The sequence below is a fragment of the Acomys russatus genome, chromosome 5 (assembly GCF_903995435.1).
Source record: "Acomys russatus chromosome 5, mAcoRus1.1, whole genome shotgun sequence".
Taxonomy (NCBI): Eukaryota; Metazoa; Chordata; class Mammalia; order Rodentia; family Muridae; genus Acomys; species Acomys russatus.
Window position 1 is genome coordinate 59,737,080 of NC_067141.1, and position 26,403 is coordinate 59,763,482.

General features: G+C 38.9%; 1 protein-coding gene and 1 long non-coding RNA gene across 3 annotated transcripts; both read left to right on the plus strand.

Moving 5' to 3' along the window:
* The first annotated feature begins 3,579 nt into the window (after positions 1-3,579).
* Positions 3,580-16,616, plus strand: LOC127189562 (uncharacterized). The gene is made up of 3 exons (XR_007830662.1): positions 3,580-3,711; positions 6,031-6,110; positions 16,429-16,616. It is a non-coding gene; the product is annotated as an uncharacterized LOC127189562 (long non-coding RNA).
* A 2,378-nt stretch (positions 16,617-18,994) lies between these two features.
* Positions 18,995-25,899, plus strand: Znf518a (zinc finger protein 518A). Of its 2 annotated transcripts, XM_051146536.1 has the most exons (3): positions 18,995-19,061; positions 19,441-24,035; positions 24,580-25,899. In XM_051146536.1, exon 2 carries the CDS (start codon positions 19,571-19,573, stop codon positions 24,008-24,010), a length of 4,440 nt encoding a protein of 1,479 aa, XP_051002493.1. In that variant the 5' UTR covers positions 18,995-19,061; positions 19,441-19,570; the 3' UTR covers positions 24,011-24,035; positions 24,580-25,899. The 2 variants fall into 2 exon arrangements, with proteins under 2 accessions (XP_051002493.1, XP_051002492.1); XM_051146535.1 differs by having other exon boundaries at positions 19,441-25,899.
* The last annotated feature ends 504 nt before the right edge of the window (positions 25,900-26,403 follow it).

Here is a 26,403-nt window from a genome sequence, read left to right on the forward strand (position 1 = left end):
TTTCTTTGGTAGCATGGAGAAGGCTGGGACCCACTTAAAAGGTGGAGCACCAAAGGATCATCATTTCTGCCCCTTCTGCTGATGCCCCATGTTTGTGATGGGTGTGAACCAGAAGAAGAATGACAACTGAAGATCATCAGCAATGCCTTCTACACCACCAACTGCTTAGCTCCTTTCACCAAGGTCATCCAGTACAGCTTTGTCATCTTAGGACTCAAGCAAGTCCATGCCGTCACTGCCATATGACCTCTCTGGAAGCTGTGGTGTGATAATCATGTGTCTACCAGAACATCCTCCCTGCATCCACTGGTACTGATAAGGATATAGGAAGGTCATCCCAGAGCTGAACAGGAAGCTCATTGGCACAACCTTCCATGCTTCTAATCCCAGTGTGTCCTTTGTGGGTCTGCTATGTGCCCAGAGAAAGCTGCCAAGTCCAATGGCATCAAGAAGGTGGTGAAGCAGGCATTAGAGGGCTTGCTAGAGGACATCTTGGGCTACACTGAGAACCAGGTTGTCTCGTATGACTGTTATAGTGATGCTCACTTTTCTACCTTTGATACTGGGGCTGGCATTGCTCCCAATGACAATCTTGTAAAGCTGGTTTGCTGCTTGACAATGAATATGGCTAGAGAATCAGGGTCGTGAACTCCATGGGCTATACAGCCTCCAAGGAGTGAGAAGTGCTAGATCACCTACCCCTTTCCTTTCCCCCTTCCTCTCCCCACCACCCCCCAGCAAGACCATAAGAACAAGAGAGAGGCCCTGGGTTGCTGAGGAGTCCCTGCCCAATTCAGCCCCCAACACTGAGCATCTCACCTCACAGTTTCCATCCCAGACCCCCCCAGAAAAAGAGGAGAGGCTTGGGGAGCCCTGCTCTATTGGATACCACCAGTAAAGTTCATTTCACACACACGCACGGGGGGGGGGGGGAGAGAGAGAGAGAGAGAGAGAGAGAGAGAGAGAGAGAGAGAGAGAGAGGAAGAAGAAGAAGAAGAAGAAGAAGAAGAAGAAGAAGAGAAGAGAAGAAAAAAAAAAAGAAAGACATAACATTGAGAAAGAAGCTCAGCTACCATTTTACAGATTGTCATTAGTGACCAACCCATAATATCCTTAATCAAGGAGTATGGCTACTTTACGTTAGATCACCTACATTATGTCTAATTTGTCCACATCCAGATGCACTGAATTATATAATATTATACAATTATATTGTAGGGGGCATGGGCTTGAGTTGAAAGATCAACAGAAAGAGATTCAATCTTAGGAGACTCTTGCTCCTTCCACATCTTGCCAGGCGGTGGTGGCGCACGCCTTTTATCCCAGCACTCAGGAGGCAGAGGAAGGCAGATCTTTTGAGTTCGAGGCCAGACTGGTCTACAGATTGAGTTCAAAGACAGCCAGGGCTACACAGAGAAACCCTGCCTCAAACAAACATTTTCTTTTTTTATTCTGATTGTAGTACTTACGGTGTACCGAGCGAAGCTCACTTTTCTGAGCATGTATATGTAAGTTTGTTGGCTTCATTACGATATGATGTTATATGATCCGGAGGACATAATGCCTAAAGTAAAATCCGTCATATGCATTTGTTTATAAGAGCAAATGTCATTATTTTATATTAACTTGCTTTATGGTACAATGTCCATTAATTAATAATACACTAAAAAAGTTGTAGGCAAGAAGGAAACTTTGTGACTATCTTCACTGGTTCACTATAAATGGCTCAGAGGTTATTGCCCCTGTTAGTTAATAACAGGTTGGTTTTCAGAGAACCAACTCCTGAAAGAGTTAATACGGTTACCCTATACCATTAACTATCCATCTTAAGTATGAAACATTCTAGAATTTTTTCTTGAGCTATCTATTCAGCGTTCTTTCCTTTGCAACTTTACATTCTCCACTCTTTTTGTTAACGTCAGTGTTCAAAACTTTAAAAGAGCAAAGAATGAGAGTTATTTGATAGGAATGAAAATACAGGCAAAGGGAAGAGTGCAACATTTAGCAAAGTATGCAGGGCATACTTTGAGTCTTCTAGTATAAATGCATTTTCAAGGTGAATATGTATGCAAAAATAAAGTTTAATATGAGTACTTCAGAGTATAATTGTGCATTTTCTTCATGTAAAATATAAAAACTGTAACAAGACTATATATATCTGACTTTTTTTTTGTTATAAAAACAAACAAGCTTTCTCTCCCTCTCTCCTCAGCAATATGTGTCCTCTTGTCTAGAGCAATGTGAATATTACGTTTTTAAAGAGAAAATCTACCAGTAATCGGGAGGCAAAGGCAGAGGCAAAGGCAGGCAGATCTCTGTGAATTTGAGGATATCTACAAAGCGAGTTCCAGAATAACCAGTGCTCTGTTACACAGGGAAACCCTGTCTTGAAAAACCAACATCCCTCCTCCGTAAAGGAAAAAAGCCAAAACAAAACTAAAACCCAAACGTTTTTATTTTGTAAATATATTTCTCGTTATATAATGCCCTTTTGATAATAGATTTTACCTTCAGTTTCATCATTATATTTGCACTACTCATATGAATTTTTTAGCTTGCCTTTTCTATGTGGACTATTGCACACCGATGTATGTACCACCCCAAAACAGAGGGGTTAAGTGTTTTGTTTTGTTTTGTTTTTTAATTAAAGGGTAGAGAAAAATCTGCGTGGCGACAGGTCAATGTGTTCAAAAGTATATTTTAAGGCAATGGAAAACATAAACGTTTTCAAGTTGGCTTAAAAAAAAAAACAAAAACAAAAAAAAACGTGCGTTCCAGGCGCACCCAAAGAAACTACGGCACACAGTCAAAGCCAAAATTCTCAGCTTCGATTCTTAATATTTTGGTATATCCCTCCGCAATTAACCATCGTTCTTAGGCTTTTTATTTATTTAGTTTTTAAAGGTAGGTAATTATTTACCAAGCAGCCTTCTGAAATGTTTTGAAAGAGAGGAGCCATGAATGAACTCTTTACGACTCTTCTCAGATGGTGGTGGTGGTGGTGGGAGGAGGGGGTGAGGATTCTTTTCTTGGGGGCAAGGATTCCATTTTTGAGACTCTGCTGTGTGTGCAGGCTGTTTCCTCCCTGAGGCGACTTCCTTCGGCCAGACGAGACCCCCCAGGCCTTGGGAGGAGGTCGTCCCGCGTTGAGGGGAGACCATCCCTCACAGTGTGGCCTGTGACCCTGCTTTTAAACTCAAGTGTTGGCTATTCCGTCCACTAGGACTTCAAGGGCTACCAGAATTTGCGAGATTAGAGTAAGTATTGGGGGGTGAGGGGGGGGGGGAGGAGACGCCATTTGCAAAGACAGGGCTGGTTAAAACCTCTGGGTTTGAGACCATTTCCTGTCAGCCAAGGCTTGCCAAGCGCACCAGCTCCTGCTTCTGGTGTCTACTTGGTATGCGCGGTAGCCATTTTTCTGCCCTTCCACCGGCAGTAGGACCCCCCGCTGCTGGTGAGTCGTGAGGCAGGACACAGGGAGGCGCCCCAGGGAGAGGTCAGCCGCGTGGCCTCAGCGCCATGGCCTACTCTCGTGAGGCTTAGGCGCGGATCCTTCCGGCCGCCGTTCTCTTCCGCTCGCCTCAGGTGCAGCGCGGATCCCTCCGCCGCAGCGTGCACCGCCGGCAGCGCGGCGCTCGGCTTTCCGGCAGTACCCGGATGGACGGGTAATGGCCGCCATCTGGGACTCGCTGGCCATGGGGACCACGGCAGGTATTCCCTGTGTGCGGAGCCGCCAAGACCAGTTAGGTTGTCGGGACGCGCAGAGAGGCAGCAACGGGGGGCAATGGGCGTGTTTGTGGGGGGTGTCAGGGCGCCCCCCAAAAGGTCTTGAGGGATCCGCCTCTTGTGAAGGAAGCCCACGTTAAATAGTCCCGTCCATTCAGCGCTTCCGCCCAACTTGCCGCAAAGTTTTTCTAGAGAAGCCCGTGGTTTTTAACCCAGGGCTTTTGGCTGCCACTAGAGCCGGCCATTGCCGTCTCGGCTTGGGCTCGTCGTAAGTCTGTCTCCGTCAACTCTCCACAGCCTCACAGCCTAGGACTTGGGCGCGGAGGCGGTGTACTTCCGCGCGCCCGAGGGGCAGCGGAACTCCGGGGAAAGGGGCGGATCGGGCGCGGTGTCTTCGGGGGGCGACGCGGGGCGTTTGGCGCGCGAAGCCATCACTCGTCGGGTCCCCGCGGCTGGTGCAGACAGGACGGACAGCCCTCAGCCCGCGCCCCTCGAGCTGTAGGTCCGCTGGCCCGCCTCGACGGCATCCCTACCGTGGGCCCAGCCTTTGGCTGTTGGGGGCTGTTCCTTGCGTTGACTCCCCGCTCTCTGGCGCACGCACTTTGCGCCCTCTTCAGAGTTGGGCAAAAAAAAAAAAAAAAAAAAAAAAAAAAAGTGCTCCTCTTTTGTAGACCCCCCCATCCCACCCCAACCCCCCCAAACCCTCCCCGCCAACCACACCCAGTGGCAGATGGATTTCTTTCTAACTGGCTTTTTCCACTTGTAGGTTCCATCTTGAATCTGTTCTTATCAATGGTGTCCTCTTTGTTAAGTGTGTAGTCTCTGAGTAGGTGGCTTTGGTAATTCAAAGTTTTAGGGCTGGAAGCCTATGTGGTGATGTGTTTTAACTCTTACCTAAGACCAGTGGAACAGAGGAATCTCAAAGTTTAGAAAACAAAAGTTAAGGGTCACTTTTTCTCTAGGTTTTGGGGCATTTAGTGTTTGTGGGTTATCTCTTTCAAAAGTCTTGAAAATGGAAGAAAAAAATTTTTTTAAGGAATCCACGAGAATGTTGAATTGTCTGTGATTATCTCAGGGATGCAACGTGAAAACAATTTACATCGTGGTAGGAGCGTCATTAATTTGAAAGTTTTTTTTTTTTCTTTAGGCACCTGTACTGATACTAATTAAATTGCTCTTTTCCAGCACACAGGTCTGATTTGAGTATACTCTAAAGTTCGTATGGTCAGAATAGAGTGCATTTAAGGTGACTCGATAACATTCCCTAACATTTTAAAGTTCTATCTGCAGATCTATTCAGATCCATTTATTATCCTTCAACAACTGCATTTTTTGAGAAGTTCATAAAAGGCAGATCATATCTACACATTTGAGGTATTGGCATTCTGCCTTACTGGCTTTTTTGTTTTTGTATTTTGATTTTTTCCCCCCAGATCATAATTACCAATTCAAAACTTATGTCTGGTGTTTGAAAAGATGGAAGGACAGCAGCTAAAATGATTATCTCTGTGTGAGCTCTTAGTATATAAACTTTTAAATACTGAAGAATTTTTATCATTGTACACATCACATCTTCCTATATCATTTCTAGAAATAGTGTACTGTGGTTCCAAATTCTGCTGTATTTTAAAATATTCCAAATGGGATTTTTAAAATCTACAGTTGGATTTCAAAAGAGAACTTTTATTGCTTTTTTTTTTTTTTTTTTTTTTGCAGTTGACTGGGATTGTTCTCAGTGAAGCATTGTGCCCTGTAGATCACTTAATACAACAGTCTACCTGCTTTACTATTTTTTTTTTTAAATGCAAGATTTGAATTTTGTGTTTCTTTAGGTACTTTACAAGTGAGGTTTTTTTGACAATAAGCTGTGGAAGAGCGTTATTACAGAGTTTTGAAATGCTTATTTGTTGTCTACTCTCATGTGTAGTCTATGGCTTCTCATGGTGGACATGTTAGGTACCAGCACTGAGCATTGTTAGGATGCTTTTGTAGTGGACGGATGAGTGGTTCAGAATCAGATGCAGTACTAGTTCTGCTTTTTGATTTGGGTGGGGCAAGACCAGTTTTGTTTTTATTGTTTTAAATGATGCTATTGTATTAGGAGAAGATTCTTACACTTTTGAGTTGTGGCTTTGTATTACACAGTTATGACGTTATCACAGGGTATCAGTGCTAAGCTTATGCCTAAGTACAGAGGAGCTTAAAAACTAACATGCTTAGATTAAATATGAAGTGTAATGGACAAAAGATAAAAACATTTTACTTTTGTTGTCAAAATTGTAAAATCCTGGTTTTCATTTCCAGATACTGTCTCTTTTGATCACTGTTCCTGATTATGGCACTGTCCCAGCACTGAGTGGTGTGCCTTCGTTCCTGGGAGAAAGGTAGGATGAGGGGTAGAGTTCGAGAGTGATAGTCTGTTAAGTAGGAAGTTCACATGCCTTCATATTGGATTAAATAAATGGAATGCTTATACACATGTGAATTTTCTAGGTTACCTTAGAGTTTTATTTTTGGCCCAAATAGAAAGGATTTCTCCAGAAGCTGTTATTTTAATGTAAGCAAAAGAGTAATTTTGGGTTTCATGGTTCATTTAATATTTTATTAGAGCTGATTTTTAACATGTTATACTAAATACAGAGGTAGCATCAAGGGCTTCTGGATAATGAACAATAAAGATAAATGTGGTAGAAACATGTTTTAAAACTCTAAATGGCCAGAGTCTGTGCTTTAGCTTATCAAGTGCTACTTTACTGCAGCTAAGGAAAAACGGTAAATATTTACATGGTGATCTCTGGAATCTACTTGAAGTTGGAAAAGGAACGAGAGGATAAAGATTTACGACTGGTTTCCTGGGATGAGCGTCTGGATGTCCTGGTGTGGACAAAATGACAAAACTGCCAACAAATCCATGGTAGCATAAGGAGAGCTATAAAAATGTAGTGGAAAATACTGTGCCCTTGTACAAAAACATGGTTTAATCTGCTCTGACACAAAGACGCCTGTTGCTCGTTTGTGTTAGTGTTAGGTCCTGATATCTTTAAAATGGGTGCCATAATATCTTATAATTCTCTCTAAATGCATTAAATATATACTCAGTTATACTATTTTACATTATTTGGTAATAATAACCGTGTTTGTCCTTGAACTTTATCAATAGATTGCATTCTTTTCAAGGTCTTTTTCACAAAGGCATACATTTTTATTTAGGAACCAATGTCTGACAACTATGTTGAATAGAACAACAAAGTTGAGTTGATAACAGCTTATGATTTATGTTACTTCCTTGAGTAAATTTTTTTTACATAACATGCTTGATGTCTTGTCAGATTTGAATGGTACTTTGTTTCTTAGTAAAATAATGATGAATGTAGAGAATTTTCAAAACCATGTTTGATGTGTATGTAGAAAAAGTAGAAAAATGACATCATGGTTAGTGAAAACATGCATGAAGCTAGGTAAATAAGAGATGGTAGCACAATTATATGTGCTGCTTGGATAACTTAGATTATTACGTTGTTTCAGAATTGATGGGATGATTAGAGTTGCTGTATGAATGTTAGAAAAATAAACTGTATTTTTGAACACTCAGGCTTCCCAGGGACCTCATTTCAAGTAGTAGATAAAAGAAGCCCTGGCTCTGTGGGTAGTCACTAGTGCCATTGTGTTGATGTTAACTAGAAGGTGCGCCCAAGTGGCATGCAGTCATCTATTGTGGCAAAGGCCTTGTTGTGTCTATTAAACAAACAGGAGATGATTGAGCTAGGGCTATAGCTCTGCAGTAGAGTGCTTGCCTAGCACGTAGCAGGCTTTCCATTCAACTTCCAGGCCCTCAATAAACACATGGTCATAATGAACTTGGAATGCTAGTCTGTTTATATTTATAACTGATTTTTCTTACCTCTTTTTTGAAAGATACCTTATTAACAGACAGAAACTACACTTCTCTTAGAGATACAATCAGTGGCAGTAGGCAATAAGACAGTTGGATAAACAAGATAAGGAATAACACTTAAGTAATATTTGATTACAGAAATCGTCTCTTGAAGGGCATGCTGGGACATGCCTTTAATCCCAACACTCAGAAGGCAGAGTCAGAGATTCCCTATGAGTTTGAGGCCAGCTTGGTCTACATAGTGAGTTCTAGGTAGCCAGGGCCAGATAATGGCCAACCAGGGCCAAAACTCCTCTCTCCAAAAGGAAAAAAAAAAAAAATTTTTTTTTTTCAATCTGGAGCTGAGTACTAGGAAGGACATAATGTGTCACTTGCTTGCTAGATGCTGATGTTTAGACAACATAGCTATGAGGCTTCTTTCCTCATAGCCAAATTATCTGATCTTCAACTTTGATATTGTTAGCAGTTTAAGTATACCAGGGTTTGTAGATTTCTCTTGTAAATAAACAGATAGTAAAATACCTTAGGCTTTGTGGGTTATATGGCTTCTGTTGCTGCCGTCAGCTGTTACTGCAATATGAAAGGTAGTCATTGAAATAATGGAGATGAACAAATGTGGCTTGTGTTTTAATGAAATTTATGAAAAGGCTGTTGACCAAATTTGGACCATAGTTGTGGTTTGCCAACCTCTGGCAAACTCGAGGAGACATTTTGTTCAACAAGCGCTCACAGACTTGTTCACCTGCTAGCATCTGTGTCTTCCCCTACAGTTATTATAGATGAAAGAATTCTCTGTTCTTTTCTACGTATGACTCCAGTTTATGCTAAACTCCATCCCTTTTGATCTACCAAGGGCATTGTTATTACATTTTTTTCTTCTATCCTCAGCTTAAAAATTTTCTACTAGATCATTTTCATAAATATTCATTCATACTATAGTTTTGCTTATTAAAAACAAAAACACAAAAACAACAAAATGACTTCAGTTCTACCTGTATGTCTTTGTGGTAAACTCCCTTAAGAGTTGTCTATTCAGCAGCTTTGTTCCCATTTTTTAAAAAAATATATACTATTTTGCCTTTTTAATAATTCCCTTGAAATTGTTCTAGCCATTGTTCCTGTGACCTGAAAACCAGTGCTAACTTCTGTCTTACCTCACTTGGCAGAATCGATCATTCCCATTTTTCTAACCTGCTTTAGAACACCACACCATCAGTTAGCTTTACTCTAGGTGGGTGTTTCTTTCCTGCCCAGCTTGCTTTTCTTCATCTTTTTCTCCTAAGTATTGTCATATCTTGAGGCTTTGAAATTTTCTGTTTATTTAATGCTTTGGTGATTTAATTGTATCTCAAAACCATAAATACAAACACAGTCATATCTTGATGACAACTGAAATTTTATCTTTTTTTTTTCTTTTTGAAATTTTATCTTTTAACTAGACCTCTATATATTTCATGGAGTATTCATTACACAGTTCCACTTGAATGTCAGAGATGTCCCAAATTGATCTTTTGATACACTTCCCTTCTATTTCTCCAGCTTTTAAAAAATAATTTTCAGCTGGGTGGTGGTGGCACACTCCTTTAATCTCAGTGCTCAGGAGGCAGAGGCAGGTGGATTGTTGTGAGTTCGAGGCTAGCCTGGTCTACAAAGCAAGTCCAGGATAGCCAAGGCTATTACACAGAAAAAGTCTGTCTCAAAAACATTTTTTTTTTCAGTAAATGTTTTACGTGCATTTTATTTATATTAGAATACTTAGGGCTTACAGTAGAATGTAGTTCTTCTACTTGTTGGAGTTGGAAGTTTTAGCTGCTTTTGGTAGATCTCTTTATGTCAGAGATGATAGGTCAATAAATCTTATAGATGCTTTCTTCAAAATTCAGAACCTGATCATGCCTTCTAGATTCTGGTATGTCACTATCATCTTGTACAGGATAATTGAAATAAACTTTAAATTGGTTCCTTAATAGCTTCCATATCTCTTCCAAATCTTCTATTTTTTTATTTTAATTTATATTTTTTTATATATAATAATCCAGGTGGTCTCTTTTAAAAATCCAGGAACTGGGGAATGTAGGCTAATGGAATATACTTGCCTAACATGTCCAAGACACTTGCAAGGAAAAAACAAAAACAAACAAACAATCAGCTCATGTCCCATCTCTGATGAGGTGGGTTCCTGTCTCAGAGTATAACCAAATGCCTTGCATCTTCAGGCACTGCTTCCGTTCCCATGTTTAGCTTTGATCTTACATTTCTTTGCTTTTCATGCGTTCTGATCCAATAATACTGATATTTCCAGATATATTAGGCATGCTGCACTCTCAGGGTCTTGGCACTTAATATTCAGAATGCTAGCTCTCTCAACTTCTCCTTTCTTTTGTTTTGCTTTTTTATTTATTTTTTTATTTTATTTTTTTAAGACAGGGTTTCTCTGTGTAGCCTTGGCTGTCTTGGACTCACTTTGTAGACCAGGCTGGCCTCGAACTCACAGCGATCTGCCTGCCTCTGCCTCCCGAGTGCTGGGACTAAAGGCCTACGCCAACATGCCCAGCTTTCAACTTCTCCTTTCTTTCTTTTTGCTTAATTTATGTATTTAGAATCAGGGTTGTACTGTATATTTCTGGCTCACTAAGAACTCAGTGTGTATACTAGGCTCACTTCACATAGATTCACCTGTCTTTGCCTCCTGGGTCCAAGTACTAAAAGCAAGTGCCACCCACCACACGTGTCCCAGTCCCTCTCTTTCTTTTGTGGTGAGGATCGAACTCAGAGCCTTATCAAGCATGCCAGACAAATCCGTATCAGGGAGCTTCACCCCAAGGGCCCAGAAGAACTTTTGAAGTGAGAATGTCTTGATACTATATTTAAAATTGCAGCACTCTGGTTCTTCTTTTTCCCGTTGTTTTATCTGCTCTTGCTCCTTTTGAATAGAATAACAGTGTGCTTTATTGTCTAAACAGTAGTAATGTTAGCTCCGCAAGGGGAGGAATTTTTATCTGCCCTTTTTTTCCTGTTGTACTCCTGATACTTAGAGCAAAAGACTGGCACTGAGTTGGTGCCAACTACAAGCCGAACACTGTGTGGATGAAGCAGCAAAGAGCATTATAACTACAGCCCTTATTTAGCTCACACCATAGTGTAAAGTTAGAAGATAAATTGGCAGGTAGCGAAAATAGTACCAACACATTATAAAAGTCTAATAAAATGCATAAAATAGAGTTCTTAGTTTCTTTTTGAGGAGAGCGGTGACTTACAGGTAAAGAGAAGGCCTTGCTGAGCAGGTGACATTTGAGTTCACTCAGAAGATGAAAAGAATGTGGCTGTTTGAAGAATGAGCCAGAACAGTAGGAATAACACACACAGAGGAAAAGCTATTTGACGAGCCATAGCCCTGGTGGCTTGCTGGAGTACATTTACAGATGGCAAGTGTGGTGTGAGATGAAAGTTATGAGCGAAGACAATAATTACAAATAAAGATTATTTTTTAATAGTTTTAAATTGTGTTTAGATGCATCTGTATCTGTATGTGCGTATGCATACTTGCACGCAGTTGCCCATTCTGGGCCAGACATGTCAAATACCCTGTAGGTGGACTCACAGGTGGTTGTGAGTCACTTAATCCATGTGTTGGGAACCTAACTCAGGTCCTCTGGAAGAGCAGAAAGTTCTCTTCACTACTGAGCCATTTCTGTAGCCTCGGGTATTACTTTTATTTTTATTTTTGGACAGGCCTTTGCAAAAAAGATTAAAATTTAAGTGCTGAGGTGTTATAGACTGAATAATCTTAATTCCCCACTGTGAGGACAGTAGGAGGTCAAGCCTTGGGGACTTGATTAGATTATGAAGACAAAATCTTCATGAATGAAATTAGTGTCCTTATTAAAGAGACCCTAGAGAGTTTCTTTGCTATTTCTCTGCCATCTATGAATTAGAAAGATAATAACAAGATGCTAGTGCCTTAATCATGGCCTTCACAGATTCTGGAACTATGAGAAATAGATTTCTACTGTTAGTGAGCCACTCAGTCTATAATATGCTCCTATAGTACCCTGTTAGGTCAGCCCAATTGTGACTACTCTTACACTGATAGATTATTTGCCTCCTACTTAGAGAATGCATAATATTTTATTGTATTTTTAAAATACTATCTTATGTGCATGGTGTTTGCCTGCATGTGTATCTCTGCATCACATGTGTGCCGTGCCCATGGTGGGCAGAAGAGGACATGAGATCCCTTGGAACTAAAATTACAGACCTGCTATGTATGTGCTGGGAATTGAACCCTGGTCCTCTGGTAGCGCAACTATTGCTCTTATCCACTGAGCCATCTTTCCAGCTTTAGAGAGTGTGTTTACAAGAGTGTGGTAAACAGAGGGAAGCGTGGATGCCATTTAGGAAGACTGTTGCTTTACCTCAAGTTAGAGCTTGACTAAGTGGCTGGACTAAGGCAGTGACATTGAATATTGATCAAGAGGAGTGAGGATACAAGATATATTTCGAAATAGAATAGATTTAAGATTGCTTGTGGATTATGTAGTGATGGTGGTGCCCTCTTCCCTCCCCACTCCTAAAAAAAAACCCAAAATAGTATTCTGCCAGGTGTGGGGTATGCACACCTTTAATCCCAGCACTGGGGAGGCAGAGACAGGTGGATCTCTGTGAGTTTGAGGCCAGCATGATCTATGTAGTAAGTTCCAGAACACCCAAGGCTATGTAGGAGACTGTTTCAAAGCAGACAAAGAACCCCTCACCCCTAATAGTCTATGTATACAGAATTAAGTTTTTCACTCATGACTCTTTTTGCCCAAGAAATTTTTATATAACTATAAATGAATAGATTTATAAAATAGGTATACAAATTAAATATTTACTGATAATGAATCATAAAAACCTGTTCTAAAATAATCTGGTATACATAAAGATTTACAGCTTAGCAAAGGCTAAAGCAAATTTACATACTAACATGGTGGATGTGTCGATTTGTTTTTATATAAAAAATTACAGTTTGGCTAAATATTTGATACTGCAGGGTAGAAGACATCTGATTTTTTTCACAGTTGATCAATATTTTTATCTTATAATCCTCAGTGTCAAGAACACCACTTTGTGTAAATATATAATGGCAGAAGTATGCTTAGGGCTACTTCAGAAATTACTGGAAATTCTGTCCTAATCCCAATCCAAGATTCACTTCAGTTTTAAAAAAAACTATTGCTGCTGTTGTTGTTATCATTAATTTGTGCAGGGTTGGCATGCATAGGGTGTGTGTGTAGAGGTCAGAGGACAACTTGGCAGCATCAGTTCTCACCTTCCATCTTCTACTCATATTCCAAAGATTGAACTCTTCAGGTTTATGCAGCAAGAGCCTTTACCTGCTGATGAAACTCAAGTTAGCAATACAAACAACAGTTTTTGAAATCAAGTATTCTACCCAATACAATCTAAAGACATACTAATTAAATGCTGAGGAATGCTAGGAGAAATACTAAAAGCTTTTCAGTTTTCTGCAATCAGCCCTTATAGTTCTATAAGTAGAAGATTGTATGTGCAGTGAAAACTACAGTTCATAGCACAAGGCTGATGACCTGAACTGAGGTGTTTCAGGCAGCATTGATTGGCATTGTGAGGTGTGAGGATATGCTAGTCAAACAGTTGTCTGTTGAGAGCCGAGACTGCTAAGGTCAGGCCATGTAACAAAGGCGAGTGCTGCTGAGGACACCTTAAACTCATTACATTCTAGAGTTTAAAGTTAATGTTTGATTGTTCAGAAACTTCTGTTTTACCTGCATGTGTGTCTGTACACCATGAGTACATGTGTGTTTACCTGAGTGTTTTACTTGCATGTATGTATGTGTACTAGACACATGTGTGGTGCCAGTAGAGGCCAGAAGATAGTGTTGGATCCCCTGGAACTAGAGTAGCAGATGGTTGTGAGCTGCCTATGTGGGTGCTGGGAACTGAACCCTGCTCCTCTGGAAGAACAGTCAGTGCTGTTAACTGCTAGGCCATCGGTCTAGCCTCTAAAAAATATTTTAAACCAGGAGTTACAGCTCAGTACCTGTAACCCCAGGACTTGAGAGGCAGAGCAAAGGTGTGCCAGTTTTAGGCAATTTGGAGATTCAAAGGGAAATGGGGTTAACCTCTCTACCAAATTGTTTCATTGATTTCTCTTCGTGTGATTTAACTTTGTTCTTGCACACCTGTTAGTCACTGTTGAGACCTAAGTTGTTGCTCTGCCTTCTCACCCAGTTTTTTCGTTTTTGCTTTGTTTTTTCTTTTTGAGACAGGTCTTGCTCTGTACCCTAGGCTGACTGCTGGTTCAGTAGTTGTCTCAGCCTCCAGTGTGCTGGGGATTAGACATGGCCGCGCCAAGCTTTGCTCTAGTGACTGAGGTTATCTCATTTGCTTTTCAGCCCTTCTACTTTTCTTAATGTTTTATTATATTTTCATTGTTTTATTATTTTAACATGGTCTCACTGTGCAGCTTAGGCTGCTCTCAAACTTGTCATCCTTCTGCTTCTGCCTCACAAGTATTAGGCTTAGCCGCATATACCTTGGTTTCCAGTCTTTATATACTATATGTAATATATACTATATTTCCCTGCTTTGTAGAGCCTTTTTTTGTTGTTCTTCGATACCTTTTGTTATTTCTCATATACCTAGAAAATGCTTTAAAGTTGAGGTGTATTAATGTATATGTCTGTTTTAGCAGGTTTTTCCCCCTTTTATCTGGTCTGAATCCTGAGCTAATTTTAGGGATTGCCTCAGATATCTAGTAGTCAGGCTTTGAACTGTTTGATAATCATTAGAAAGCTGATGGGAAGTTCTTTCTGAATTGGTAGACGGGTTAATAAACACCACATTTGACCCCTACCCTGGGGAACTCTGTATAGGCTTCGTCTATCCCCAAATTCTGGTTCAGTGCTTCTTAAGCTGACTGGGAAAGGTAGGAATTAAAAAACAAAACAAAACAACAACAACAAAAAAACCCTGAATCTATTGTGGACTGTTACTTTTAGTCCATAGTGGTTTTTCCTAACCACTCAGTTTCTGTGTCAGTCTTGTGGGCTGGTGTCATGGTTCAGGATCCATCAGCAGATCATGTTTTAGTCTAGGAGCCACACGAGAGGGCTAACAGAGATGGGCGAGTGGAGGGCTGGGTCTTGTTTGTAAGTGGTTCATGAAGTGCTCTCACTTTGCTGTGCTTCTCATTTCCTCCAGCTTGTTCTCTTCACTTTAGACACCCTGTTTTACCCTGCAGAGAGTACACCTTGAGATTTCTATTGTGGTAGGAGAACAACAGTTTCCTGGGTGACAGACTGGGTAGGGAATTTTAGACCTAACTAAAATTCAAGTACTTTCTCCAAATTTCACTTTACTTCAGCATTTATGCTTCTTGGTGCTACAATTCCTGGGTCTTCTAAAAATTCCAAGTGTAAGATGGATCAGTTCTTAACTTAACCAATTGATGGCAAAGATTAAGCGCTCCTGGTCATTTTCTGCCTGCCAATTTGCTTTCTAGCATCTAAGATTTTCTTTTTGTAATATCAGCAATGAGAAGTTATCGTTAATTTTCCACATTATATTCCTTTACTCCTTCCCTAATTATATTAATAATGCTGTTCATATTTACTTACATGTTGTAGATTTTATCATGCAGTGTCTGGATCTTGGTCCGTTTTTTTCTCACTTGTGAGTTTTTACTAGGTATAGAATGAACTGTTGAGTTTCTTCTTTCCCCTAAAGACTGTAGATATCTGTTTCATATTCCATATCTCATTCCATATCTTGTAGCATTTACAGCTGGTTAACATTGGTGTTGGGTATAGCTACCTAATTAGTTGGAGCAGTTAATGAGTACTTTAATCCCATTTTCGGTAACTCCTTTATCATATTTGGATATAATTTTTATTTTGTCTTTTGCTGTTGTTGTTTTGTTTTCTTGTTTTTTTCAAGACAGGGTTTCTCTGTGTAGCCTTGGCTGTCCTGGACTCTCTTTGTAGACCAGGCTGGCCTTGAACTCACAGTGATCCACCTGCCTCTGCCTCCCAAGTGCTGGGATTAAAGCTGTGCACCACCACTACCTGGCTTTATTTTGTCTTTTAAACTAAAATATTTTACTAGATAAATTGCATGTGTTGAATTTTATATTTTCTTCCTACTAGTACTTTTGCCTAGCATTTGAAAAAACTGATTTTAAAAACTCAAGTCTTTTTGGTTTTTTCTCATCTGCTTTGTCTCTCTTAAAATATTAACTGTTTTTTCTTTATATAACCTCAGATTATATATAACATATATGGTTTAAAAGAAAGAAAGACAGACAACAAACTAAAAGGAGAAGCAGAAATAACTGGATAAATTGATGGGTGGATGGAAAGAAGGAAGGAAACAAAATTAAATATTCTGGACTCAGTTTAAAACTCTAGATTGCTTTGTTCTTTCTCATGATGCCAGCCTGAGCCTTCTGTCAACCAAAGAGTGTATTTCTGGCCAGCATGGAACTCACTGTATGCCCCAGGCTGACCTCAAACTCACAGTAATCTCTCTGCCCCTGAGTGCTGGGATTAGAGGTGTGCACTACCATGTCTAGCTCCTGCCAATTTTTCCTAATGATATCAGACATTAAGATGAGATGAAACAAGATTTTCAGTTTTTAAGTTAGAAGGAGAAGAGAAATTTAGTAATCACTTTTTTTTCTGCCATAACTTAGGAAAAGATAATACTGGACAGAGGAAGATAGCTGTTAGTACAGAAAGCTTCATTTGTGTTCGGTCATAGTTTTCCCTTTACAAATCTCCTGACAGGTGATCCTAGCAGTTTCCTGTTCTTCCTGGCTTCTGGACTCAGCAGAAAACTCGGGATTCCTTTCTTTCTCATATCTTGGCCTGAGCCATCTGTCACCCAGAGAGCTTCAGTCTGACCTTTCATTCAAGCCTCAATCTTTCCGACTCTCCCAAGGTATGTTTAGTGGATAAAGGGGACAAATTTCTGTCATTTCCTTACTTTGGGTGTATAGGTATTCATTAAATATTGATTGAATGGATGTCTCCTAATGGACTTCTTCTCTTCCGAAATGGTGGTTAGTAACTGAATGTGATGCTTTAGCTTGTAGTCCAAGCTACTCACTGGCTGAGGTAGGCAAATTGCTTGAGTCCAGATATTTGAGGCTAGCTTGGGCAACATAGGCAATGTAGCTAGTGTCACAAACACATTTTTTTAAATGATGGTTGTTAGTGGGTCAGCATTTATATTTCTCACCAGGTCATTTCCTGTCCAATGTTTTGTAATATATTTATAGAATTTGTTTGTTTGTTTGTTTTTAGGCCTTGTAATTTTTTTTCTCTATTAAGTCTTTTTGTTATTTCTGTGACCATTTGGTAGAGGGAAGAAAGCCTATAGCTTTTCTAGCCATCGTGTAGGAAGCTCCAGATTATTATTACTGTTTTTTTTTTTTAAGATTTATTTATTTAAGTATACAGTGTTTCACCTTCATATATGCCTGCATTCCAGAAGAGGGCACCAGATCTCACTACAGATGGTTGTGAGCCACCATGTAGTTACTGAGAATTGAACTCAGGACCTGTGGAAGAGCAGGTAGTCCTCTTAACCTCTGAGCCATCTCTCCAGCCCTCTCCGGATTATTTTAATGCTTACAAAAGTGTCTTATTTTAGTGACAAAGGGTGTTGGTAAACTTTTAAGGTTAGCAAAACCATAATACAAATACCACATTAAAACCAATAATCTTTGTTGGTGGAGATGAAAGTTGGACTATAATAAAAATTAGCTTGAAAGGTGGTAGGTTAAAACTACAATAAAATTCATGATCTTACCTTACCTGAGGTATCTATAGCATAGTTCTTTCTTTTTTAACCAAAGGTAGCAGCTTCAGTGTAAGTTGTTCTCTGGTGGCAGTGCTTACACACTTACAGGGTGAACATGTTTCAAGATCGGACATATTCTCCAGATAAAATTGGAATTGAAGAGCAAGTTATGAGCCCTCAGCTACTTGAAATATATGAGCTCTTCCCACACTGTATTGGTGTTCAGTATTAATTAACAGTTCTCAAATTTAAATAAGCTAAGGGTATTTCTTACTTGTACATTAGACATTTTATTAGCTAGTTATTACTGAATTATTGTTAAGTTCCATCAGGATGAAGGAGAGCATTCAAATAGCCTTATCTCCTGGTTTCTTAACTGTTCTAGTTACCTTCAGTAGCTTTTCTTTTAGGGCCCCCCATCCCTTCATACGACTTTCACCATAACTCCACCGCGCTCCCACCCCCAGCACCCAGCTTTTGTAATACTAAAGTTTTAAACATCCCATTCTAAGTTCACTATTTCAAAAATATATGAATCAATAACTTAGTTTGCTCTCCTTGAAGGGGCTTATCAGATCAAATAGCGACTTTGATGAAATTGTCCTTGCTGATATCATCATTGAAAATTTTGCTTTGAAATTATATTAATGTGATACAACAAAATCGTTGCTAGAAAGCTTGCTTGTATAGTTTTTTCTTTTCTTTTTTATTTATTTATGTTTTGAGTTTAGTATATTATAATTTGCAACCAACAGTCATTTTGATTTAAATCCCTTTTAATATACAAGGAAAAGATAAATACACATTTAGCTCTGAGTTTATTCATAGAACACATTGTCTTTCTGTTCAGAAAGAAGCACAAAAAAACAAGTACAGGCTATACATTAGAAAACTAATACAGGCTATACATTAGAGAACTAATACAGGCTATACATTAGAAAACTAATGTCTAATTCTTTAATAACATCGCCAGTGTATTTAATTTTGTTGGATATAAGGAATTTTTAGAGCTGCAGAAGTGCACATTATGATGAAAACAAATATATATCTAGGATGTTTCAGAAAGAATTATGTGTATGAATATCACATGGAATGATAGTTTCTGTAGGTGACTTTGGGTTTTTGTTTTGTTTAAGCTTTTAAAATGAGCTTTAAATTTTTTTTTTTAATATTTGCATTGCAAGAGACAAACCATAAGAACGAAGTCATCTAGTCATGCTCAGTTTCCTAGGTGTTGTTTCTCTGGTCAGAGCCTGTGGCAGCCCTTGTAGTAGCAAAAGGGTAGGAGTTGAAGTTGCACCAGCGAGAAGGATGCGAAGTGTTCTGTAGCCATTGGAAGGGGAACTAGGTCAGTTTGCATTGGTGTTCTTAGAAAGAAGTCTGCTACAGAAGTAAAAATGTCAACGTGTGAATGTCTTTTATGTAATAGTTTATTTATGCAAGAACAAACAGAAAACCTCATGTATGTTGCTACTTCTGCATTTATTTTGTCCATTCCTACTGTCTGGTAATAATGCTCTGATTTCCTTGTAGGGAAGCCTTCTGTAGTCCTAATGTCAGCTCATGCATGATGGTGTCTTACAACTTTGGTTCTCATGAGTGGCCTGTAAATCAGGTATGGTCCTTCATAGAAATGCATCTTACTTTAGGGAATGACACTTAAGGAAATTTGGGCCAAGATTGTCCTGCTTTTGGAGGAGTGATGTTTTCTTTTCTTAAGTTTTAACCTTGAAGGGTGCTACCTTTGAATTTGAACAGTCATCTTGGCATCACCTGGTACCTAACCTAAGTGATAGAGAGAAGAGATGCCAGGAGCTAATGACACTGTTTATATTGCTAAATGAAACCTCCTTTAAACCTGGGTGTTCTTAACAGATCAGGTCTTTGTGTCTTTAGTATATGTGTTTGATTAGCATTTCTGCTTTGTTGATTCAGAATGAATGTAAAAATATGAAACTTTGTGATGAAAATTTCAACTCTTTGCTTAATTTTAGGTGAATTGACTTGAGGAAAATCCTGCTTATTTTGAAGATGTTGCAGCTCAGTATTATTTCGTGTTTAAGTCACAATTAATTTCACAAGTTTTAAGAGCAAACAAAACTGGATTTAAAAAAAAATTAAATCATGCCACTTGAACAGACACAGCTATTTTGTGATGAAAAACAAACTATTTTGAAAGAATCTGATATAAAAAGTGAGATAGCAGATACTATTGGATCAGTACCTACACCAAAAGTTTCAGAAACTGATTTTCATTATGAACTTAAAAATGTGAACATTAGTTTGCCCAAGATAAATATTCCAAATGAGATCTTTACGAAACATGAAGTTGAAAAATACAGAATATTATTTCAGAGTAAACCACAGACTGCACGGAAATCTATCCGTTTAAAGACTGTAAGCCGTGCCAAGGAATGTGTACTGCTTTGTAAACCTGAGCGAGCTGAAGACGAGAATGTAAATATGTCTGCAAAAATACTCAACTTCCGTTGTTTAAAATGCCAAGACAGTACTCAATATAGTCCAAATGATTTGCAGAAACACTTTGAAATGCGGCATCATGGTGAGCTACCTTCATTTCCTTGTGAAATGTGCAGTTTTTCAGCAAATGACTTCCAGATATTTAAACAACACCGAAAAACCCATAGGAACACTTTTGTAAAATGTGATATTTGTAATAGTGACCGTTCATATACTTTATTGGACTTGACAAAACACTTCACATCTAAACATTGTGTTAATGGCAATTTTCAGTGCGAAGAGTGTAGATTCTTTACCCAGGATGTTGGCACATTTGTTCAGCACATTCATAGACATAAAGAAATGCATTATAAGTGTGGAAAATGCTTTCACCTGTGTTTTACCAAGGGAGAGCTTCAGAAGCACCTTCGTGTCCACTCTGGCACTCTTCCCTTCACTTGTCACTACTGTAGCTATGGTGCCGTTCATAAAGACCAACTTGTCAGACATGTCATAACTTTGCATAAAGAGCACTTATATGCGAAAGAAAAGCTGGAAAAAGACCAATATGATAAAAGAATGGCAAAGACTACAACAGGACTTAAGCTAATACTTAAAAGATACAAAATAGGTCCAACAAAGACATTTTGGAAACGTAAGACAGTTACCAATGGAAATGATGAAAGTATAGGGAAAAATGCTCAAGTGTTTAATATAGTGAGCAAAACACAGACTAAATCTGAAGACCAGAGTCAAGAGCAATTAAATGAAGACAAGGATGAGAGGCTGCACTGTGAGAATGGTGATAAGCCCATAGAGTCAGAGTCAGAGAAGTCTACTCTGCTTTCCGTTGGGCAATACAGGAAAGTTGACGAGGGAACAATTGCTGCTTCCAGTTACGTGAAAAGTGGTGTACAAGGGCCGACGGTCTTACTGGTGAGAAATAATAAGATAACAATTCCTGCTAACTGCAGCGCTAAGTTTATGGGCTTCAAGGTGGTAGATGGAAGGCAGCATATTGTAATAAAATTGTTGCCTAACAGTAAACAGAATTTACCTTCACCAGCCTCACAACCAGGCACAGAAAAGGACAGTACAGGTAATTTGCAACCCCAGGCTTTGGCCAACACTGGATTTGCAACTGAGGTGAGTGACACAGATTTTTTGAAAGCAGCTCCACTTTCATGTTCGTCTCCTGTGCTTTCCAGGAAAGTAACTTCTGAAAAAGAGACAGCTTTCATGTCTGAAAAGAATAATATACTTGAGACAGTGGATGACAGTAAAAGCTTATCTTCTTTGCCAACAACATCAGAGTCAGTTACTGCATCAGTGAGTTTGACTACAAAAATTGAAGCAAGAGACAGTGTTGACTTGTGGGAAAATCAGACCACTCAGAGTCATCCAGATGCATCAGACACCACCATTAAAAGTCCAGATAAAGTCAACCTTACCACTAAGCCAAATGCATATAGTTGTGGAGATATGCATAATTATTGCATTAATTATGTCAACTCTAAGATACCTGCTGAATCCAACTATTTTGACTTCTCCAACCAAGGATCATTACCTTTTCATAATTACTCAAAGGTGAATACTAATCATTATAGGTTTTCAAGAACAACAACGTTCGAAAACCTTCAGAGGGAGACTTTGAACAAAACAGCTACTCAACAATTGTCTTGTGATAGTAATATGGATTCACCACTGAGGAAGGAGAGCTCCAACTCAGATAGCCTGTTAGGACCTGTCATCCCTTTAAATGGTAAAGATGGAACTTTAAAAATAAAAACTGAAATAGAAGAACCATGTAATTTAGAAGAAACCCAAAACTCTGATGAAGGAAATCTCTTCACTAATGCAAACCAAAGTGTGCTGAGTGTGACTGACGAGCCTAAGTGGGATGGCGGCGCTAGCTCCCCTATGATGCCTAGAATCACGTCTGTTTTCTCCCTCCAGAGCCAGCAGGCTTCAGAATTTTTGCCACCTGAAGTAAAGCAGTTACTTCAAGATACATTAAAGCCAAAATCTGATATAAAGGAAGACTCGAACAACATTCCCAGTGAAAGCCTTCCACTCAGTTGTGACCAAACACTTAGAAAAGCAGAGGAAGAAGAAATGATAGTAGAATCTTCAAAAGACTTCCAAACGCAAGACATTTTCCCAGTTCCATCTGCCAGTGTAGGTGTTAGTGTGCCTGCAAATGATCTGAATTTAAAATGTAATGGACAGGAAAAACAAGTGCTGTCAGTATTACAAGATGTGAGAGATTCAGAAGTGACTGGTAAAATTCCAAATATCATCACGTTACTTAAAACTCAGTCGGATGCGATAATAACGCAGCAGCTTGTGAAAGACAAACTCCGAACTACAACACAAAATTCAGGTCCTGTGTATGTTCAGAATCCATTTCTAACCTCAGAACAGAAAAATCCCGTATTTATTCAAACTCCAAAAGGTTTTATTATACCACTGCATGTTGCTAACAAACCTGGAATCCGTGTTTTCTCTGGAAGATCACTTCCATTGGTTAATACACAGAGTGTACCTGCTTCTCTCCTTGTCAACAAGAGACCCGGGATGGTTTTGGCATTTAATAATGGGAAACCTGAAGGTGTTCGCACTGTCAAAACTGAGAATGTGCATAGTAACAGAACTGTGACTAAGGAACCTTGCAGAACGCCTCTTCTGAAGGCGGAGCACAACAATGGCTGCCTAACACCTGCGCTTTGTTCCAGTATTGGCAGTTGTGTGAACATGAGAACTTGCTCAGAGAATGCATTACCATTGAAAGGCCCTTACATTATTAAAACCTCAGTTCGTTCTTCAGTGAGAGCTGTTCCTTTTCCAAACGTTCTGCCTGAGCAGCAGGGCCCTAAGATAAATGGCTTGGACACAGTAAAGCAGCAGAATGAAAGCTCCCCAAAAGCATCTCTGTACACCCTCATGCCTGGTGGTAAACAAGCTGTGTTTCTTAAGTGCATGATGCCAAATAACACTGAACCGCTTAAGCCTAACTTAGTCCAAAATCATACTTACCAACATATTCAACCAAAGAAACCTGAAAGAGCGCCACAAAAAATACTGGTAAAAATTTTAAATCCTGTTTTAAGTGTGAGTGCTGCTAATAATCTTTCAGTGAGCAACTCTGCATCCTCTTTTCACAAAGAGATTGTACCATCCAAACCACCTATACTTGGAGAGCAGAAAGAGCCGGAATCTTCTAGAGATGCCTTACCAGTTTTAGATGATAGGATCCCAGCAAGTGAAATTGCTCTTTCTTCTACTGCAGCATGCCCAGAATCTTCTGAGGAACCAGTATATATCAGTGACCATTCAGAGACAACAGTGTTAAGATGTAAAGCTAATTGTACAATTGAGAGAAACTTCAATAAGAGAAAGACATGCAAAAATAAGTTTGCAAAAATTAAAACTCGTATAAGTCAAGGTTCTGAAACTGCCCTTGTATCTAGAAACAGAAGCTGTAAACGAAAGTACATTGATAATTACCAAGAACCTCCAAGGAAGAAGTCAACATTGCTTAGGAAGTGTAAAGAAAGGGCTAATGCTGAAGATGTCCAGGAAACACTTGGATTTTATAGACCTAGGCTTTCAAAGAATTCAGGTAGAACTTTGAGACTTTTCCCTTTTAATTCCAAACAGCTTGTGAAATGTCCTAGGAGAAACCAACCAGTTGTGGTTTTGAATCATCCTGATGCAGATGCCCCAGAAGTAGAACGTGTTATGAAAACTATTGCAAAGTTCAATGGACGTGTATTGAAGGTTTCGTTGTCACAAGCAACTATTAATGCTTTACTGAAACCAGTTTATTCTGACATTTCTGAAACAACTTACAATGACTTTTCCAAGAGACACAAAATGCTTAAACCTGTTAATTCTGTAAAAGAAAGATTTGTGCTAAAACTAACACTCAAAAAGACAAGCAAAAATAATTACCAGATTGTAAAAACTACCTCTGAAGATATCTTGAAAGCTAAATTTAACTGCTGGTTCTGTGGTAGAATTTTTGACAATCAGGATGTGTGGGCTGGCCACGGGCAGAGGCATTTAGTGGAAGCTACTCGGGATTGGAATATGTTAGAATAACTAACTGTGATTACCAAGGAAAAAGGTAAGATAGAAGGAAAAACTGGGCTAAGTTAACATAATTCAGTCATTTTCTACACCAGTATAGTTTTTGAGCATTTCTAAGAGTTGGTTGCGTTTCTGTGGAAGAACAAAAGTTTTATGTGTGGCACTTGAAAATGCCACAGTTACACATGCTTTGAAAGAAAGTAGCAGCACAGATAGATCTTTATTTCGTTGTTTAAAGATGCCTCTATTCAAAGGTAGGGCTAAGGAAATTTTTGACAGAAGTTTTCCCAATTAGAGACTGAGTAGAGGGTTATGGTGGAGAACCCCATTACCTTTCTTCTCCCACAGCCTTACAGATCTGACAAATAGTTTCTTTGGAGGTGGAGAACACTTTCACACATGAGTTTCTTATCACTTGTGAAGAAAGACTGAGTTTGGATAGTTACTTTCTGTTACAGTTCATTTGAAAGGTATTGAGTTCCTTTGAAGCTGCATCTTACTGGACTGTAGTTAAGCTTGAAATAATGCTTGAAGAGTTTTGGGCAAGTAAATCCTGTTGCTGTTACTCTGTCCTGTTTCAGATTGGAATACCTTTCCAAGATGATTGTCTCTTCCTGTGGCTGTCTCGATCACTGCAGGAAATGGGGCAGCCTCCAGAGGAGAAATAAACTTTTTCTAAAATCCACTTGAACTTCAACATCTTCCTGAATTTGCTTCTATTTTCCAGTGATCCCCTTGCACAGAACTATGCTTATCTGATTGGAAGTATCCATAACCAAATGGCTTTTTTCCCTCCCTTGCTTGGTATCCCTTTAAAATGAACAGAAAGAACGTAGAAATATTAAAAGGGAATGGCCTTTCTTGAAAACTAAAACAATTTATTTTTACAGAGATAATATTTTAAAGCAAGGTTAGCAAAGCAGATTATATTTTTCCTTGTGTTTAGTTACTGTTCTTACCTAAACATGTCTACAGTAGGATAGACCATTTTCATTAGTAACTTTTCAGGATGACCAACAATCCAAAATAGTGTTAAACTTTGGCATATGAAAATAGAGAAGCAAGCATTAATGATGGACTCAGTAGCAGTTCATAAAACTTTAAGAAATATTCCTAAGAGATATGCCCAACAATTTCAAAATGGACATTTTCATAACAATCTATTGATTTAACTTTACATTTGTATCATTTTTCCCCTTATTGGATAATGGAGTTACATTAGAAAATAATGAACTATGTAATTTTTTGTTTTGTTGTTACTATACATGTCAATGACATTTTCATTGATTGGATCAAAACTTCAGGGCTTTTTTGTATATAACCAAAATGTACATATTTTTGTACTTGATTATGTAAATTTGCACAGAAAGTTTATGACACAAAAGTTATTTTCTTTCAGTTCTGTGCATGCATTAATAAGAGAAGACTGTACCCATGTTATTTTCTTGGGTTTTATTTCTGACTTTTTTTTTTGCTGGGGGCATACATTTTATGTTTTTCAGGGATTAAACACTATTGTTAGCAAGTGCCTAAAAATGATGTGAACAGTTTACACATGTCAACTGTAACCGTAGGTCCTAAGTGGGCCCATTCCCCTAATAGTTTTGATTTAAACAAAGCCATAAATAGATGCTTCAAGTTACATTGCTATGCACATTGTACTTGTACTGTTTTGTGCAGTTTATCTACTTTCTTAGCGGAATATTTTTTGTATAAAACCTGTTATAATTGTGTTTCTTGAATTGAGCCTGAGTGGAATTGATTGGAAATACACAGAATATATTAATAATGTACATGATGTTTAAAGAATGGAAAACATTGTTAATTTCCTTGTTCATTGTTAATGAAAGTTTTCTTCAATTAAACTTAAGCTTATGTTTACATGAGTTTGTTTGTTTGTTTTGTGTTTTGTTTTTAAACCTAATGGAAAATCTTTCCCTCCTTCCCTTCTCTCTATTTAGTGTCTGTGAAAACTACAGAATAAATACAGGACTTTCCTTTTTCTTCAAAAATTCTCGATGAACTTTGAGAAAGGTTATTATTTCCCATAATGTCTCCTTGGCTCTGCTGAGAAAAGCTTTTGATCTTTAGCAGCTTTGTTGTTTTGGATAGGTCTATAATAAAGTAGGTTACCTTCTGTGTCTGGGAGAAAGAAGAGACTATCCAGACAGTCAAAAAATGCATGTCGGGCTGGAGAGAGGCTCAGTGGTTAAGAGTACTTGCTATTCTTACAGAGGACCCAGCTTCAGATCCCAGCACCCACCTGTTGGCTGACAGTCCCTTTTAAGTCCAGTTCCTATAGGAACTGACTCCCTCTCCTATCCAAGAACACTTGCATGCATGTGCACAGACATCATGCAGGCAAAATGCCCATACATAAATATAAACTTAGAGAGGAGCAAAAT

Excerpts from the sequence above, each read along its gene's own strand:
- Znf518a (XM_051146535.1), top strand. The coding sequence starts at position 19,571 with ATGCCACTTGAACAGACACAGCTATTTTGTGATGAAAAACAAACTATT.